We start from the raw sequence: 19,503 nt of genomic DNA, 5'->3' as shown, positions 1-19,503 counted from the left end.
ATCAAATTCCATAGAGGAAACTTTTGATTTCAGGGGTTTTTTTGTTAGCCTTTTTTTGTCCTTTGTATGTTATACAACCCATGCCCAGGCATTTTCCATAATTAATCAGATAGTTAACAAAACTTACGCAATTATACAGTGTAATTCACTGTATTCTGTTCTCTGCCTATCAAGGAACTTGTGTGTTTTGCTTAAGGCTGGTGACAGATGTGGCAACGACCACGTTTTAAAAAATGAGGGTACTTCCTTCTCAGAGAATCCATGGTGTAACCTGAGACAACTCTTGACATACACAGTATTCAAAAGGCATATCTAACTAATGCTACATTGGAACAAGCAATGTTCAAATACTACGTGGCCTTGCGGTTACAGTGGAGGTTGGCTGCATATCGTACTGCAGTAGAAAGGACAGGTGCCATTTTGTTTCAAAACGGGACCAGCTGAGATATTTGTGATGCGCTGTATGTGGCCCCAGGATGTGATTCATATAAAGTGTCTGGCATGTTCACAAATACAGCCATATGTTCCCAGAACTAATTTGATCACTGTGGTAACTGAAAAAAATGGTTACCGCACAAAAGAGAATTGGGCACAGCTATTGCTTTTGGACCCATGGCTGAACCAGATCATGTACTACTTCCTCCACACTGCTGGGTCCTTGAGTCACTCTCACAGTTTTAACATGGGTTTAACACACATGAATTGACCCAGAATTTTTAGGAACTCTGTAAAATTCTGGAAGCAGGAGGTACAATGCAGGGAATACTAGGTACTTCTAAATCCTACTGTGCAGGGGGAGCCCAATGAACACAGTTACATGAGATAAGATGAAGCCTCTTGCACTTTAGTGGGATTCAGACATTAATGTATCTGGATTGCTCATGTGAAAAACACTTGTTGGGGGGTTTATACCACCCTCATCTGCCTCTCTCCACCTCCAGCAATGGGACCAGCTGATGTCCTTCTCAGTTCATGCCTCTCTGGCAGAAGGCTCCTCCCCAATCCTCAACAGATGGTTCTTCCAAGGCCCGAGTGACTGTCACTTCCCTTTCCAGCTCTGCTCTGCTTCCTAGGTTATGTGCCCAGGCTCAGAAAGTGATGCAGCCACATAAGGCATACAGATGCTCAGCACCATATTTGCAATTACTCCTTCAGTTTTAAGCAGCAAATGAGGGAGAGCACATAAGAAGAGGAAAATGGTCAATTAGAGCCTCATTTCTAAGTCACATTTCTAAAATTCTCATTGTTTTAAGAGCACTATTTATAATTCTGAATATCTGGGATCAATACCAAGCCTTGGCTGTCACTATGGCTAGAGGATTCAGTTGGAGAGTGGAATGCTATAGAAGGCAGGACTAAAATGTGTATCACTCATATGAAGATTTACAATTCACATTTATCATAGAAGCCAAAACAAAACACTTGCCACAAAATTATTAAAAACAGACAAATAGAAGCATTTGTCCAGACTGAAAAGCAAGCCTAATGCAATGAGAATCCAAGAGGCAATGATCCAATATGGTTTCAGTATTTAAATACATGTCACCTAAATATGTGTTTTAATCCATTTCACTGTAAAATTAGAAGTGCTAGAATTCTATACAGTGAAGCCAATATGAGTACAGGAATTAGGTCTTTTTGATGTTAACTCTGAGCTCTAATTAATCCTATTCAACTGGCATGGCATACAGTTTTATACATACACCATACACAATAATTAAATAAAGGTTATACAAACCTGTTTGATCTTCCGATATTCTTGTAAAACTTCATCATGAAGGATCTACAAGTTTAAGGGTAAATTTATGGTTACTAAGTACAGCTAGCAATTAACAATTACCTTAAGATTAACTGAAGACACTGTACCACACCTGTACAGTAAGAACATCCATCTTACACATTCCTGGATCACACATTCATTTTACCAAAAACTCCCACTCTCCCCTCAAGAATTGGGATGGTGTGAATTTGGTATTACAGTTTGAAAACCCATTTGGTAGAGCCCCTCATTTCTGCCTTCTCTGAGGAAAAATAATTGCTCACTAATAGAGAAGAACAGTCAGTAACAAAGAGTCACTGAGCCAGTTCAGACATCATGTCTCAGCTTACTAGGCTGAAATATGAATAAGAATTTAAACCAACTTCAAACTGTTGCTTAATGTCTTGGCTTGTTCTGGAGCTGGTATCCCTGGAATACTGAAGCTACAGTATCCCAGTTTGGATGAAACAGGAAACTATGATTTGTGGGAAAGCCTTGTTGTTTTGATGGATGTCATTGGAGGCTAGAGCTTAAACACGCTACCCCCCCCCAGGGGACTATGAACTTAAAGCAATGTTGAGATACAACTTATGTTTAAGAGGAACAACATGGGCCAAAAGTCACTGTGGAGGTGAGAGAAATTTTGCAACGTATGTGTGAAGCGGTGCAGGGTCTCTGGAGATGCTTCTGATGGGAGCGGGAGGTGGTTACCACTTGTCAGCTATACTTGGAGAAAAATACCCTGCCTTCAGACTGAGAAAGAAAATGGCAATTTCCTGGAACTTGTTGATCTAGCTGACCAACTGAAAGGAGAAGACTATAGTTCCTTTGGAACTTCCTACTATGGGATGGAAGGGACAGGAACTGAGCAGAGGAAGACTGGAGTTATCCTTGAGATTTCAGCTGTCCACCCCAATCACAATGGAACAACAATACAGTGGTACCTCGGTTTACGAACGTAATCCATTCTGGAAGTCCGTTCTTAAACTGAAACCATTCTTAAACCAAGGCGCGCTTTCCCTAATGAGGCCTCCCGCCGCCGGTGCCCTTCCACTGTTTGGATTCCGTTTTTAGAGCAAGGTAAAATTTGCAAACCGGGACACTACTTCTGGTTTTGCGGAGTTTGTAAACTGAATTGTTCGTAAACAGGACTGTTCTTAAACCGAGGTACCACTGTATTGTGACCAGCCAGCAAAGAATGCAGTTTAATACATCAATGGCAGACACACAAGACCAATGAATGTCAACAACTGGATTTATCAGAACACATCTGGACTGAAGAGAAAAGAAATATTGCTCCTCACTTGATGTTATATGAAAAGTTAAATAATATAATACAATGAATAGAAATCATTAAGAGTGCAGCTGTTGACTAAGTGATAATTTTGTAAAATGGAATGTAACCAGAGGTAAATAGGAGTATGAAACAAAGTATTAGTAGATGATAAAGACGCATCAAGAATGGCATGTGGGAAGCCACTTAAAACAAAATTGTATTAATTTGGAAATAATTAGTAGAATTTTCATAATCAAGCTAAAATTTGGAAAACCAATAAAATTGTCAAAAAAAGAAACAGGAAGCTATGGCTAATTAGAGGCTTTCTGGTTGGTTGGTTTACACTGCATGCATACAGCTCCTTTGCTCTTCCATTTGCAGTGTGAGCAAATGTTCATCTCAGTTTATTAAACCAAGATATGCTGAATGTGAATGCTGAATGTGGGCATTGCCTTTTAGCATCAGAGAGCTTTCCGACTAGACACTTTAGGAAGTCTCCTCTCCTGCTGTTCTGTTTGTGCTAAGCAACACTCCAGGGGTTAGAGGCTAGGACAAAAGAACCAAGTTTATACAAATATATTGTTGATCCTACCACAACATGAGCGCCATCCTGCTCTTGCACAACCCTTTGCCATCACTAATCATTGGTTTTAAGACTCAGCAGCAAATACTGCTTCTCATTTATCTTAAAGTAACTTGAAGACACAAGACTGATGAACCCATATCCCTAATCACTATATTGGTTTGAACCAGAGAATGGGAGTAAACACTGAGGATCAGTTCATGATTGATATGTAAATAATTCTCCTAAAATAATCCAATACTAGTTTAAGCCTTGCCAAGGAAAGTAAAGATCCATCACTTCCCAAAATAAAAAATGTGACGGCGTTTACAAAATAGAACCAGCCTCTGCCAAGTCTCCAGGACAGGAATGCTCACAATTGTGGAACATTTCCCAAAAGTTCTTCTCTATAAGGCCTCCATGGAGGGATTTGGCACATGCAAGGTACAGTCAAAAGTTCTTATAGAACTTAACATTATGGCCATACCATGGGGAACAGATGTAACGTATGTCCAACAATACTAATCCAAATCATGAGGCATACTTGGATGAAGGTTAAAGCTACATTAACATCAGAGGAAGGTGGAAAGCAAGTTTTACCTGATATTCTTTTGATCCTGGAGAAACCAGCTTACGCTGTGCATCTAGTTTCATAAACCTTCTAGTAACACTCTCCATCCTTGCATGCAAGGTTCTATATTCATCATATTCTGCGTTGAAGTCATCCTTGTAACTTTGTCGTTGTTCATAAGAGATAATAGCTATGTATTTTCTTTTTTTTAAAAAAAAGAAGAAATAAAATAAACAAGATTTAAAATTCATGGTATTGTAATTTTTTTAAAGGGTGCCATAATTCACTTCCCCTTAAAAACTTATTAAGAGGTATAAATTACTTAATTCCCCCTTCACTGTCATGGTGATCTAACCACCTTTTAACTAGTCAGAATTTAGTTTCTGCAATCTCCAGGTTACCGGTTATTTTGTTCAAAAAAATGTTCACAATGACATGCATTTTTTACATAGGAACCAAGAATATTAAAATCAAACACTGCTGGTTTTTAAAATTCTTCTGTGAATCTGATTATAGTTTATATTTCCTACAATTAATACAACTGAAGGACCTTTTAAATATCAGGCAAAATCTCATGACTTGGGTGGATTAAAGAAGTTAATAAAAAGCCCAGGTGGCTAAGACTTAAGAAATAGTTACAGTATTGTATCAATTACGATTGTGTAGGAGGAAAGATAAACAGCTTCCACCTCACTGAAGATGTTTTAGTGGAATTACATTTTATGCAATCAACCTAATTGCTGCTTATTGCTACATATCTCCAAGCCTCCCTCTCTGCTGGGTTAGGGGAATTAGAAGGAACAATATTATAGATTGTCTCCTTTCTGTTCTTGCATTGTCCTACGTTATACCCTTCACTTTATCATTATTCACCTTTGCATTGCTCTTACCATGCAACAGCCCTCTTTAATTCCCTAAACTGGCTTCCTGTTTGCTCCTAGATCACGCACAAGATTCTTATCCGTACCTTCGCAACCCTCCATGGCCTTTGCCTTTCCATATTCAGTTCTTGTATCTTGACACAACCCTAACTGTAGCTATTACTCATCCAGCTCCACCCTCCTCAACTATCTGAAGGTCTTCTCCTACCTGAAATAACTTTACTCTTTGCTGTCCCTTCTACCCAAAACTGTCTCCCTGAACACCTCCATGTTGTTTACTCTCTTCAAGTACTTCCTCAAAACCCGCTTTTGCCATGTTATGAAGCCTCTGGGACAACCCCCAGTCCCGATAGCCGATTGTAACTAAACCCAAGTACATTTATGAGAAATAATGGTACATTCTACTTCCATTTACTGCTGCCTCCATCACTCTCCACTTCCTCTATTTCCCTTGTGCCTATTTTTAGACTGCAGGTGCTTAAAGACCCGTTTTCTCTCTTTTTGTAAAATGCCATGTACATAGGCAGCACTGTAGATTAAAAAAAACATTATTCCACTGGCCTTGGAACCCTTTATCTGTTTTCTGCATGACTGCTAACAAACAGTGCCTTTGGGAGAGAAATTGCTAGCCACACTGTCAAGTGAGTTTCTACAGGAATACAAGACACCATCATCTCAGATTTTTCTGCACAAAAGGAATGTGTGCTGCCCAAGTAGAACAAAACGGGGCTCTGTGCCAGTTACAGCTGATACGCGATAGACATGTGCAGGCAGCGTGATTCCAGGGACAAGGGTCATGTGAACATGATTGGAGTCATTGCACTCTCACCGCCCTGTTGTACAGTAGCACTACTGGGCAAGGTTGTGTCAGCATTTCGATTCACAACATTCAAAAGCAAACACTGCTCTTTCTCTTTTTTTTTACACCAAGGGTTATTAGGTTTACTGCATGTATTTAAATCCCCAGTATGGATGGCTTTTAAAAAAAAAAATCTTGTTAGAGAACGAGAAGTAAATCTCTTTCCAACACAGAGGGGTGTTGGAAAAGCATTTCAAGTAACTCATAAAAATGTGCATTTCATTTTCTTTGTCTCAAGAAACAATTACAAACAGGACATACTGAAAATCAGCAACCAGATGTTTGAAAATAGTTACTTTTCAGCAGGATTTCTACCATAGCACTAACTAGTTAATTATTAGTGAATAGCTAAATCTGTGACTGCTGCAAACTGGACATCTACCAAGAGGAGATGTTATGTCTGAACGGTGCAAAGTTCTAGTTGTAGAGATGTTTACACCCCAAGCAGGCTGCAGTCCCACACCACTGGCACTGCTGAGAGGCCAGCTCCACCAGATGTTTCAGCTTCCTCAACTATCACCTGACAGCAGCTTTCCATCAGGTTGCAGGAAAGATTAAGACTGAAGCAGAAGAGCAACTTTTGGCTCCTCCTCTCCTCGAACCATTTCTGTCTCAGCTGGTCATTAGAAAAACTTAACTGAGAACTAATGCCCGACTTCCCCCCCTTTCCTTCATCCTAATCTCTTTTTCTTTTGTGTCTCTTTTTAAGCCTGAGGGCAGAGACTGTCTTATCACTGTTACAGATAGGTAGCCGTGTTGGTCTGCCATAGTCAAAACAAAAAAAATCCTTCCAGTAGCACCTTAAAGACCAACAAAGTCAGTTCTTGGTATGAGCTTTCGTGTGCATGCACACTGTGTATCTGAAGAAGTGTGCATGCACACAAAAGCTCATACCAAGAACTGACTTAGTTGGTCTTTAAGGTGCTACTGGAAGGAATTTTTTTTGTTTTGTCTTATCACTGGTCTTTGTGAGGCACTCTGGGAGCCTTTTCAGATGAACAGCTGGGTGGGAATGCTTTAAAATAAATAAGTGAGCTTAGTTGATTGGACAATATTTTTGTTTTTACATCCCCCACCACTATCTCATCTAAGAAGCACACACACTCCACATGATCTATTTCAAATTTTAGAAAAACAACAATGATTTTGAAGCACAGACATATTCTGGGGAAGAGGAGCAGAGAAAAGACAAAACAATAGTATTTTTTACATGAAGTTTTGCTGTTTTTATTATAAACAGTCATAACCCAGTCTGCATTGCAATGGCTTTTTCAAAACAGGTGTAGCCTGCTAGGCCACAGGAATATTCATGCAGCCATACGTTCATGTTGTTTTGATGCCCATTTGTTTCCTTGACTGCAATGGCTTCTGTGTGCCATTATTCTTTTTCACTCCCTTTTGCTTTTGATGCCATTTATCAAGGGTGACCCACGCGATTTTGTTTGCATCTGTGCAACAAAATTGCAAGGCATACCAGTGAGCAGTTGTCAACAAAATCACATTGATTGCCACGGCCAAATTAAACGGCAAAAAGGGAAAGGAGAAAAAATGGTGTTTATAATCAGCCGCTGCCAAGGGAACAAAATGGATGCAGAACATACCAAAAAACAAAAACAAAAAACCCAAAACAAATAAATTCAGGTTGCTGAGAGTCATTTGACTCCAAACGTCTGGGAACAATTTGAATTCAGCCAGCTATCTCATCTAAGAGAGTTACTCTTTTAACAGATTACACTTTCTGGAAGGATGAATGGGCAGATCTCAGTACCAGGAATCAAGATGGCAGACAAGCTAGCCAAAGAACACAGGTACTTTTGACTATTTTATTCTTATGAAAAGGCCAGAGGTGAGGTAAACATGAACTTTATTCACAAGCACTCCTCAAGATGGCATATCAACTAAGAGACTTTTCTCTTCAGCATGGGAATCGGAGGGAAAGTCAAGGCAGAGCTGCAATAACACAAGTCTACTTGAAATAGACTTGAAATGGGTGGTGCTGTGGTCTAAACTACAGAGCCTAGGGCCTGCCGATCAGAAGGTTGGCGGTTCGAATCCCCGCGACAGGGTGAGCTCTCTTTGCTCGGTCCCTGCTCCTGCCAACCTAGCATTTTGAAAGCATGTCAAAGTGCAAGTAGATAAATAGGTACCGCTCCAGCGGGAAGGTAAACAGCATTTCTGTGTGCTGCTCTGGTTCGCAAGAAGCAGCTTAGTCATGCTGGCCACAAGACCCAGAAGCTGTCTGCGGACAAGACGCCTATTCCCTTGGCCAGTAAAGTGAGATGAGCGCCACAACCCTAGAGTCGTCTGCGACTGGACTTAACGGTCAGGGGTCCCTTTACCTTACTTGAAATCTTACACAGAGCAACATTTCCAGGCAGCTTTCCCCTCTTTACTTAGTAGCTTTCTTAGTTACTAAGTGCTTTTTCACTTTGAGGGAGCACTGGATAAATTGTTTCATGCCACTCTATCCCCTTTCACCAGTATTATCCTACTTACACAAAGTAGTCCGGTAGTTCACTTGTTGACAAAGGATCTGTGGTGGAAGCGCAAGTCTCTTCAACACCTATAAAGAAATACAAGTTTACACACTTTGATCATCAGAGATTGTTCCCAAACCAAACTGGATTTGACTTTCAAATGCCTACACAGAGGGTTCCTTTCTAGGCATTAGCTTTAAGAGACAAGCCACCCTATTGAATATTTATAATAGTAGTTGCATGACAAATTTTCAATCAGCCAATGGCAGGAACTTAAAATGCAAAAGGAACTTTGGTCTGCGTACAATAAAAGCAGTCCAGTCTTAACCTAAGGTCAGCCATCTATTATTTCAAGACAAGTTGTGGCATCTGCACAGCAATTCAAGAATTTCTGTGGCAGATGTCAGTGGACAAAAGGAGATGGGAGTTTTACATCAACATCCAGCTTTCACTAGGGCACAATAAAACAACAATGGAGTGGAATGCCAAAGTGCTTTTCTTTTTGCTAATTCTTCCCCTTCACACAAAGTTATGAATATGCAAAGATAATCAAATAATTTACTATAAAAGAAGATGACAAGCAATCACTGGGCTGAATCTATCTGTCATCAGAATGGCAGGGTTAAAAATAATTGCTTGGATGTAAAGAATTTCTTGTATGAACAGAAGGCACTTGCACTTACATGTGAGGCAATATATATATATATAGATTTCTTACAATGATGCCAAACACAATCAAATATAGTGGTAGATTAATGTATTTCATATCAATATATAATCCAAGTTAACACATTAGAAAAGGAAAAACTTATTTTGTATTCCTAATAATATAATTTTAAAATGTGTGTTTCTTAAACTGGACTTAGTCTGATAAAGAAGACCAAGAATCTGTGATAGTACCCTGTGCGACCAAGCAACTAACAAAGACAATTCAAATTGTCCCAGGCCCTGACTAGGACAACCAAGTCATGAGCCTCAGTGAATTGGAAATCTATTGTATCTAGTCAGCAATAATATTTAAACAGGAATTTGTTCAAATATGTAGTCAACTTTTTATTTAGCTTCACAAAATAATTTTAAGTTCACAACTAAATTTGGCTCTACAAAGTGTGTCATAGGTCCTTTAGAAAAAGTTACAAATCACAGTGCCATTGCTGATATTCAATAACTTTTTTAAAAAATAGCAGCTACAATTTCCTCCCTGTCTGGATTTTTCTAACCACAGCATCTTCATATCCTTTCTAAAATAGGGAAGGCAACAGATGGGTTAGGTGGTCAACTTTCAGGATAACAACTCAAGTTCCCTGAGCGGCTGTCACTACAACTATTAGGGGAAGCCTGGAACTCTGTATCTAAATACTGTGTCTTGGGGCCATGTCAAATCTAACAGTTGAGAAATTAAAAGAATGGTATGAATAATTATTTCTAGCTATTTACTAATGGGATGCCTATGTACTTTAATAATGTGCACCAATGACTTAATCATGCTACAGCCATCAATCATGTTTGTATTTTTCGCTATCTGAAAAGTTATGAGGTGTGGTTCTTGAATTGGGCCACAAGTGTGGTAACAGTAGTCAATATAACAAACTTGTGCCTTTTGGCTGTTTATGCATAGCTCCAGCCTATATCATATGGGGAGTGGGGGCTTGTCACCTTGACTCTTTGCTCTTGAGACACTTAGAAGTACAAAGCAAACCCTAGCCCTACTCTTCAGCTGCAAGCATGCTGGGGCTTACCTCTAAGTATTGTGATTTCAATAACACCCCACTAGACCTTCTCAAAGTTCAACTCCGAGGTGAGTCAGTGTCCTGGTGACTGTAAGTTTGCGACTGGTAATCAAGGCCAGCCCAAATTTGTAGACTGCTGCATACTGGGTTCATTACTGTCAATGATTTAAATATTATTCCGGTCCCACCCACTAGACTCTCAAATAAATCAATACAAAGGAAATCTGTGGGGCAGGTTAGAATAAATGATGGTCAGAGTACATTCCCACAGCTTTTTGCAGCTGTTACTTCTCTCCAACACTGAAACTGTGTATGCAAGCTAATAAAGAGAAAAACAACCTTACAAGAACAGGCATACAAATATATACTTCAGCTGATTAGAGAAATTGTTCGGAGGCAAGATATATACACCGTATAAGGCTTTCATTCATGTGACTCTGAATATGCATTGGTCGTTGGCAACAGATTTCAAGTTCAGACAGAAGGAAAGAGACAGGGAATTTCCATGTACTACATTTGCATGGGTTTAACTGCTTGTGGGCTGGCCCCATCCTGCACTAATAACAGGAATGCCTGCATCCTGGAGACAAGGGAGGGGTTGGCATGGGAGGTAACCACTTCATTCAACTATCCCTTGTCTACCTGTATGCAGGTATTACTGTATGCAGGTATTACCATGGGCAAATAACTCCCATGCTTCAGTGCTAATGTAATTATAGGGCATAGGTGCCTTGGTCGTCCAAAGTGAAAAGCAATGACAATACCTTCAATCAATTTCAGGCTGGAGTTCTTCAGTTTGACAATTTCCTTCTTTTCACAGTCTCTCTCCTTCTCTGCAGCATTCCCAGTGTTGTGGTCTTTGATTTGGTCCTTCTCCTTATGCTTCTTTGACTTCTTCTTGGATTTTTTGTGCAACGCTGAGTGTTTCTCATCCGTAGACTTTGGGCACACTGACAGATCTTCAGCAGGTGCTGGGATTTCCAGCGGAGTCCTAGAAGTATATTTCTGATGCTGGTCCCCATAAATGCTGCCATTCTGACTCAAAGTGTCAACAGGCAGGTCTTGAGTCCCCCGGCCTTCAGGAGTGCTGGGGGAATTGGAGTTAGAATTCACAGTCCGAGGAGGATTTGAAACAGGAAGGCAAGTTGGAGGAAGTGGCAGAGCAGCTGGTGTTGCAGCAACTGCAGGGGGAGGGGGAGGCTGAGAAGCTTCAGCATTCTTTTCACCAGAAGCAGTCAAGTGACCATTTAGTGTTGGTTGAACTCTATTGGTAAGATGAGATATCCTTGGTTTTTTGCTCATTAACGGATCAATAAAATCAGAATCCAAAAGCCGTTTCTGCAATAAATTGAGGCACACAAACAACACTGTTATTTTTTTTGCACTTATTAAGAAATGACAATTAGAAATAGTTATATAGCAAATATAGAAGATAAAGGAACACTATTTCAAGCTTTAGAAGACGAGTTGTGTGAGCAGAAGGAAGCTCCCGCAATTGATTTTATTTATGGTGCCATGGGAATTCTCTATTGGACATGGATTCCTTCCTTAAGAAAACCAAATAATTCACACTGTGATAATTTAGATATTAAAGGAACAATGTTTGTACTTAACATGTCAACTGGTGTTAAATTAATTTTCTGAAACCACTAAACACACTTTCCTTGTCCTAATTTCTTGTGTCCACATGAAGCCATGGCCCAAAATATTTTGCTGCCAGAAGCAAAGCATCAAATCGTGACTCCCCACCATGACAGAACCAACACTTCAAAAAAGTTTTGCTACACTCTTCAGACATTAATTTCTGCATTCATCAATCCCTTTCACCCATGCTATCTGAAATGGTCAGCTTCAGCTTGCTGTAGGATAGGACCAGACTTTTTCACATGGGAGGAAAAAATAATTCCAATATTGTCTGAAGTCACTCTCACCCAATAGTGGAGATTTTTTAAAAAAACAAACAAACCCCACAGAGTGAATATATGCCCAAGAGCACGCATGCACACACCCAAGCTAGATGCTACTTTGCCAAATCAGCACTTTCCCGGGGAAACAACAAGCCACATTTTGAAACTGAAAAGCTTAAAATGCGCTTTGGTGGCATGGGGCTGCCAAACTGGAAAGACAACTAATGCCAGGTGTATGTGTGCTCAAGCAGTCAAGTGGGTTGTGTCCAATGACTCATATCTGTAAGGACATGGACTGTTTCAGTACAGTGCAGGAAATCTTACCAGAAGGGCTCAGCACCAATCTACACAACAGATTTAAATTAGATGTGAGTCAGAGAGACTGCACAGAAGAGACAGAAACCAGCAGACCCAAAAGCAAGCACAAAAAGTCATTCTTCCTCCTTAAGGCAGATTAGAACTGCTCCTGATTCTTTTTCTCTTATTAGGAATTTTAAGCCACTCTATAAGTGCAATATTTTCAACTTGGGAATACTGTTGTAATTCCCTCTCCAAAACAGGTGTTACCATAATATAGATATCTATAGAAATACTCAGAGAAAGAGAAGCTGCCTTATATCAAACTGGAACACTCAACCTTCTAGTTCAGTGTCGTCTATAGTGGCTAGTAGCAGCCAGAGGCATAGTGTGGTGGGTGCCATGGCCCCGGGTGCAATTTTGAAAGGGCACAAACAGGCAACCCATAGCAGGCTCCTTCGTCAGACCCTGGCTCCGTGCTACAAGAAGCTATGCCTTGGCTGCAACACTTGTGCCTGTTGCAGTTCCACCCCCTGGTTCAGGCCTGACCCGGGGAGAAGGAGAACAGGCAAGTGGGTGGAAGAGCTGCTGCCCACCCTCCACGGCACACCTTGCGCCTAGCAGCAGTAGCTCCACTGCCGAGTCACGTCTGACCCGGAGGCGGAGAGCAGTAGAAGAGTGGGCAGGAGCTTCCCCTCTCCAATCCTGAACTCTGTGCCCAGCCCGCCCCAGGCAGCACGGGCATACGCTCCAACACTGGTAGCAGCTCTTTCGAACTTCAGGCAAGAATATGCCAGGACCTTTTTGCATGCCAAGTGAGTGTGCTCTACATGGCTCTTTCCCACTAGACAACTGAAGGTTCCAAACATACACTAGCATTTGTCATGTGTTGCCTTATTGGATGAATCAGGGTATAAAGAGTGACAAATAAAATACCTGAGAAGGAGAAGCAGATGCAGCATCTTTTTGAGAACCCAGAGGCGATTCCAAGTGACTGGTGCTGGTGACATTCTGAGATGAATTGAGTTTTCTGTAAAGATCACCCACATTCCAGGTTACAAGGAATATCAAGTTAACGATGCTCTAGCAGTTATTATTTGTAGGAAGCAAACAGCTTTTGTTTTCAAGTCAACATATTACAAAGAAGGGAATTGAACTTACCGGGAGAGTATTAATTCCAGTGACTGTTTATCTATTTCATTGTACCCAGGCCAGTCTTTCTGAACTTCCTTATAAACATAGTCTTTCAGTGTATAAGAGTTGTCCTTTGGATTCAAATTGGCTACCTACAGATAAAGAGATAAAAATACAAACAGTATCAGCAAGTTGACAGAACCTGGTGTTCAACACAGCAAACTATGAAGGCGGGTCTTCTCCACAGTGGTGCCTAGTCTATAGAATGCCTTCCCCCAACTCCAATGTTTGGGAGACACAGACTGTTGGGTTTGTCCACTGCTTCCTAAAATCCCACTTAATCAGACTTTCCCTGACTGGTAGCACTACACCATTCCTAGTTTTATTCCTGTGATTGGGCTTCTCAAGATTATTTACTTTTGTAAATCACTTTGCAAGTGTAAATCACCATGCCAGTGGTATAGAAATATTATTAAAGAAATAAGCTACAGATAAAATTTGGGTAAGACCCTGCAAGACTGATGTAAAAGCCACAACAGCTACATATAGATTTATTCCAAGACTTTAAAGAGAATATAAATACCATGTTAAAAATAGTTTTGCTTATTCAGTGTATGTATTTGCACACAGACTCATAGAAATGTTTTAAATACAAAACATATAACATATACATACACATACACATGATTAAATATGGTTAAACAGACATATGATCTGATATGATGACTGAATACATCCAGACTCCATCCTAAGCACAAATTTGGTTCAAATTATCACATACCTAGGTCACACAGTATGTGTGAATGTATATATTCTGAAAAAGAGGTGGCCGACATTGCATTTTCCCTTCATATGTATTAACCTGAACAATTCAACATATTAGTCTAATCCTGCATTTCTCTACACCTGAACATTACCTAATTATCCTCCAAAATTGCTTTGGTTACTGGAAAATAGCTGGTGTTCTTTCTTATATTTATTCCACTTGTTTTTTAAGATATATATATATTTCCCTCCTTATTCTTCCTAGATAACGAAAAGCCAAATTTTTAGCTAACCCTAACTGATCTCTCAACGGCCTAAGATATCTCCTTTCTTCCCTAAATCACTGCACCATCCATCAGAACATTCCAGATTTGTAAAAACCTATGTAAACCATGGAATCTTTTCACTTTCTAGAGTCAGTGGTGGAGCATATGCCCGTGCTGTGGGCGCGTTCCCGAGGGGCACGGGGGGGTGTTCCCAAGGGGTGTGGAGGGTGCCCTTCCAGGCGCAGGATAGTCACGCATGCACCCACTGATCCTTCCTTCATTTCCCCTTCCCGCTCGCCTGCATCCTTTCCGTCCTCTCCCCTGCCTGCCTGCCTCCTCCAGCCGGGAGCATGGGGCAACGGCGCACTGCCCGCCCATGACTCCTGCGCCTACCGTCAGCCATCAGGGGAAGGGGGGAGCTGCTGCGCCATGCTCCTGGCTGGAGGAGGCAAGCAGGCAGGGGAGAGGATGGGAAGGAGACAGGTCTGTGGGAAGAGAAGAGGAAGGAACCGGCAAAGAGGCGCAGTAGCTTCCCCGATGTCTTGCGGTAGGTGTGGGAGTCCAAGTTGTGGGTGGGTGGAGCACCGAATGTCACCCCTGCTCAGGGATGACACCCAGAGCAGTGCGCCCCCTCACCCCCACTTTCCTCCGCCAGTGTCTAGAGTGATATGAGTAAGTACTTAAAAGATAACCAAATATGAAATTATTCAACTATTTTATGCGATCACTTTTAAACACCAATCAAGTATAGCTGTCTATCCCAGATACCTAAATGATGGCTATATTCCAAAGAAAAGATCTGCATGTGCAGGAGTAAATTGCACATGAAGCTGGAACTTTGCTTATTGTTCTTGGCGCAGCAGTTTCTGAAGAAGCAAACTGCTGTTTAGCTTAAAAACCAGGTTGCCTCTCTGGCAGTGAGAGCAGGAATACAGCAGTGCTGCATCAGTAGGAGTTAACTTCAGATATTCTACTCAGTTAAGACTTCTGAAATATACTTCTCAGCTACCTTGTAGTTTCTGAAGAGAAGAGTCTACATTTTTACACACATGGAATTACTTCATCATCCCACTTTGAAGGCTTGCATTTAGCAAAAGAGTTCTCTTCTGCCCACTCTTTTTCTAAATTCTTTTGGAAGTAGCTTAGTCTTATTTTCTATTTCTTTATTCTTGTCAATTTAAAGACCCCGTTATAATCACTTCCTAGTAAGATTTCTCCTTCAGCTAATAAAATTAATTTAGCTGGGGGTGGGGAGCATTATAGAAGTTCTCATTGATTCAAGTTTAAAGAGTAACAATTCTCCCTCTTTAAAATATCAGGAGAAAAATTTCTTGAGGAGTTGTTTTCTCAATTCTTAAAATGAGAATTTTAGAAAAAAATGCTCTTTTTAACTGGGTTGTTTAAATCCATTGGCTTGGAAGCAAAGATGCCTTCCTTCACTTTTTCATTCAAGTGCTGTTTCTGACCAAGTATAAATGTGCTTGGTCATGAAAACTGTGACCCCAGATTCAAAGTAGTCCTCCCATTTGAGCAAGCTAATGCACAAGATTTTTCTCAAGAGTTTTTACACAAACAACACTGTGGAACATGTTACAAGAGTCTTTAGATTTAGACCCAAACTTGCAGTTTTTTATATAGATGGATGTTGGCAAAACTGGAGGCATTTTCAAGATATGCAAAAGAAAAGAAAAAAACAACTCATTCAGCATAAGACCACTAGTTTGAGCATGGCAATATATGTACCATAACCACTGAAAACAAAAACATGAGAAAGGATAGGAGAGTAAAACAAATAATCTCACCTGTTGAAGAATAATTGCAAGGGAATTCCTGTCTTTTTGACTAACACCATCTTTGAGTAAGCGAGCAAGAAGCTCTGGTTTTTTATAGGTTTTCAGTGCCAATAAGTGAATCACTCTATCCCTATATGGCCGCTGAGAAATACTGTTGTTTGTATGCGTCTTGCGTATTGTACTTGCTGGGTTGATGGGAGTGGACCTTTTCCTCTCAGGCACTGCATCTGGAATACTTTGTGGCGCTTTCCGAATTTGTACTCTTTTACCTATATGCAAGATAAACAACCGTTTTCATTTCTCTCCACCTTAGACACAAACGAGTTACCCAAAATTTACTTCCAAACTGACTGCTGGAGAAAACAGGTTCATTGACTCAAGTTTTTATGACATACTAGGGATTTATTTATTTTTTTAAAAGGATTTTCAACCGTTTTAGAGATTTGTTCCTTCTTTGTGCCTATAGCCTATATTAATATCAGTAACAATGGATATAATTTCATTACCTTGTAATTTAAGACTCAAGTAAATCCCTGCAGTATATTTCCAACGGGCAAGTTTGGTCAATGTTAAGGCTATGTAATTTGTGTGAAGGGGTGATAATCAACCCATCTCTTTTTATTCTGTAAAATTTAACTGTGGCATCCTGCTAGTGCAACAGACTAGGTGAGTCCAACTATGTGCTAGTTGATGAAATGGAACCATTCTCTTTTTTTGTGATGGTATTATTTTCTTCTAGTATTAAATTTTCTGCTGGTGTGTGTCTGTATCCTCTGCTCTCAACTGTTCTTTAAAATGAAACTAAGTCCAAGGATCACTGACTGGTACCCCTGCTATTGTGCTTTACAAATTCTATATAGGGCAAAATGGATTCAAAATTTAGTAGAAGAGACAATCTAATTTTACTAGCAGCTTCTTGGCAGCTATAAATAAAATAATTGATCTTTTGACACCTGATAGATACTACTTAAAGACTTTCTACTGCTTCATTTTATACTAGGAGATGCTAATAAGCTATTTCTAGGAAATCAGAGTTTCCCAAGTCAGTGAAACACCCAAATTCAAAGCTATGCATGGCTGAACTCACCAGGTTGCTTTGAACAAGTTTATTGTGGGATATGGTTTATTTATATACAGTTTTTAGTCCAAAGGCCCCCAAAGTGGTGAACTATATTTATATCACCACAAAAGACGGCTATGATATTGCTCACTCTAACCTATGCCACACAGAGTTACGACAGAGCACTAAAGATGATAAGTAAATATGTTTCTCGTTAATATTGCAGAATCCAATATGCCTAGTTTTTTCCACAGCCAGTCAAAATAGTTGCTATGAAGTTTCTCTGAAGAACCCACAACTAGCATGTTTTGGTTCTGGAGCTTTGCTGTATCTTTCCAGGAAAAGAGCTTTGCATCACCACAAGCATTCAAAATTATTTGGCAAGAGCTGTGTCTTTTAAAAAAGTTCTGCAGTGCTTCATCTCTTCTGTAAATCTTGCTAACTGTGTGGAAGGAGGAGTTCTAATGAAAACCACCTGAACTCATTCCACATACACACAGATCCCAGATTTGAACAAGGGATAACGTGGTTTCAACAACAGCTACTAATGCTTCGGAACATGGCTATTTAAGAGTTCTTTGGTGTCATGAGTTAGATGACTGGCTGAGAAAGCGGATGATAATGTTTTGTAGAGCTGGATTATACTAGGAAACTCACTGCTTTGGAGGCTAACTAAAGGTAAAGGACAGAAAACTAGATGGTTTTATTACTGCTATACTAAAACCTTTGTTAGTTTTTATAAAAAATCTAACACACTTTAACCAAACACAGGTAAAACCTATGTTATTTAAAGAAACTATTATCTTATTTCAGCCATCCTTTGATAACACTTCAGTAAGTGTTCTCTCATTAATCAGGTTGTTATTTTCTTGTTTTACAAATAGCTTCCTCCCAGTTAACATAACAGCTTCCCAGTTGTTATAAAATATATTGGCAATGTGACTAGCATTTTACTGTTGCAAAAAAGACCCAAATGCTTCTCTAATTCTAATCTACTGCAAGCAACAAATACACCAGAACCAAAACATTCTTTGGAAGTTAAATGTTTACTGCTAATAGTGAATACAGATTAAATGATCTGTTTACATCATGACACAGCTTGCTTGAGAATTACTATTCCTCTAGGTTTCACTTGGCAAAAATATGTTTGCATGAACAAGTCTGGAGTTTTGGCATCCTTTGCCGATCTGTGAAGTGAGAATCATAGCCATCTACCTTACAGATTGCCAAAGGAAAAAATAAAAGAAGAATAATGTGACTAGAAATTAAGAGAGCTGCAAAAAAATTATTTGGCTAATTTTATAAAATTTAGCTTTTCTTCCAAAAGACATTTAATGATTTGCCAAGTGGACAGCGCATTACAAAGAATGCCATTCCGAGCATGTACAACCCAAGTTTCTAAAGTCAATAAAGTAAAAGATAACTTGAAGCTCATATACAACATGCAACAACTTGAATTCCTGCTTCAGAACATTAAAATAGACACATAAATAGAAACAAAATTAAAAGCACTAATCCAAATGAATTAACTGCAGTTGATTCCTATTAGCCTATGCAGCTTAATCCTTACTACTGTGTTTCTTCAAACTCCTGAAGAGCCATAGAGATAAGGTAGGATAGAAAAGGACTCTTCCTTCTCTGTCCTACCTTATCTCTATGGCTCTTCAGGAAGCTGAGCCTTCCCTGGCACATTACCCAACAACCAAAGAGTATAAAATAGTATAGATTACATATGGAGTCTCTCCATTTTCCTTTACTCAGGCTACAAATCCTATACTCCCTTGCTTGAGAACAAGCCCCACTGAATTCAGTAAGTCTTATTCCTGAATAGACCTATATAGGATTGTGAAGGAAGCCATACCACAACAACTGAACGCCAATCCACCTATTATTACAATTACCGTCATTAGCAATCCTGTAGCTACCACTGGTATAAGAACTAGCAGACAGCAGCATAAATATTCTAGCTTTAATACCTATGCACTTGGTATGTCAGCTGCAGCTGTCAAAAACTTCAGCTGGCACAACTTCTGCAGACACTGGACATACTTTTTTTAAAAAATGCACACAGAAATGTCTGGATCAAAGTATCTCTGCATATTATGGTTTAACTTATTTAACACATCTGACAGAATATAAATTGGCAAAACTGGTGTCTCAATTAAA

General features: G+C 39.8%; 1 protein-coding gene across 1 annotated transcript in view; it reads right to left on the bottom strand.

The window, feature by feature from the left end:
• ELL2 (elongation factor for RNA polymerase II 2) overlaps window positions 1-19,503 on the bottom strand; it is a 41,318-nt gene that overhangs the window by 1,879 nt on the left and 19,936 nt on the right. Inside the window, exons 5-11 of the mRNA XM_079995541.1 lie at window positions 16,287-16,546; window positions 13,481-13,605; window positions 13,256-13,349; window positions 10,880-11,453; window positions 8,405-8,471; window positions 4,198-4,369; window positions 1,739-1,783 (exon numbers count right to left, since the gene is read on the bottom strand). Coding sequence (XP_079851667.1) covers window positions 1,739-1,783; window positions 4,198-4,369; window positions 8,405-8,471; window positions 10,880-11,453; window positions 13,256-13,349; window positions 13,481-13,605; window positions 16,287-16,546 — 1,337 coding nt within the window. The remainder of the gene's footprint in view (window positions 1-1,738; window positions 1,784-4,197; window positions 4,370-8,404; window positions 8,472-10,879; window positions 11,454-13,255; window positions 13,350-13,480; window positions 13,606-16,286; window positions 16,547-19,503) is intronic.

Source organism: Podarcis cretensis, assembly GCF_951804945.1.
Source record: "Podarcis cretensis genome assembly, chromosome: 11".
Taxonomy (NCBI): domain Eukaryota; kingdom Metazoa; phylum Chordata; class Lepidosauria; order Squamata; family Lacertidae; genus Podarcis; species Podarcis cretensis.
This window is presented reverse-complemented; position numbering and strand designations above follow the sequence as displayed.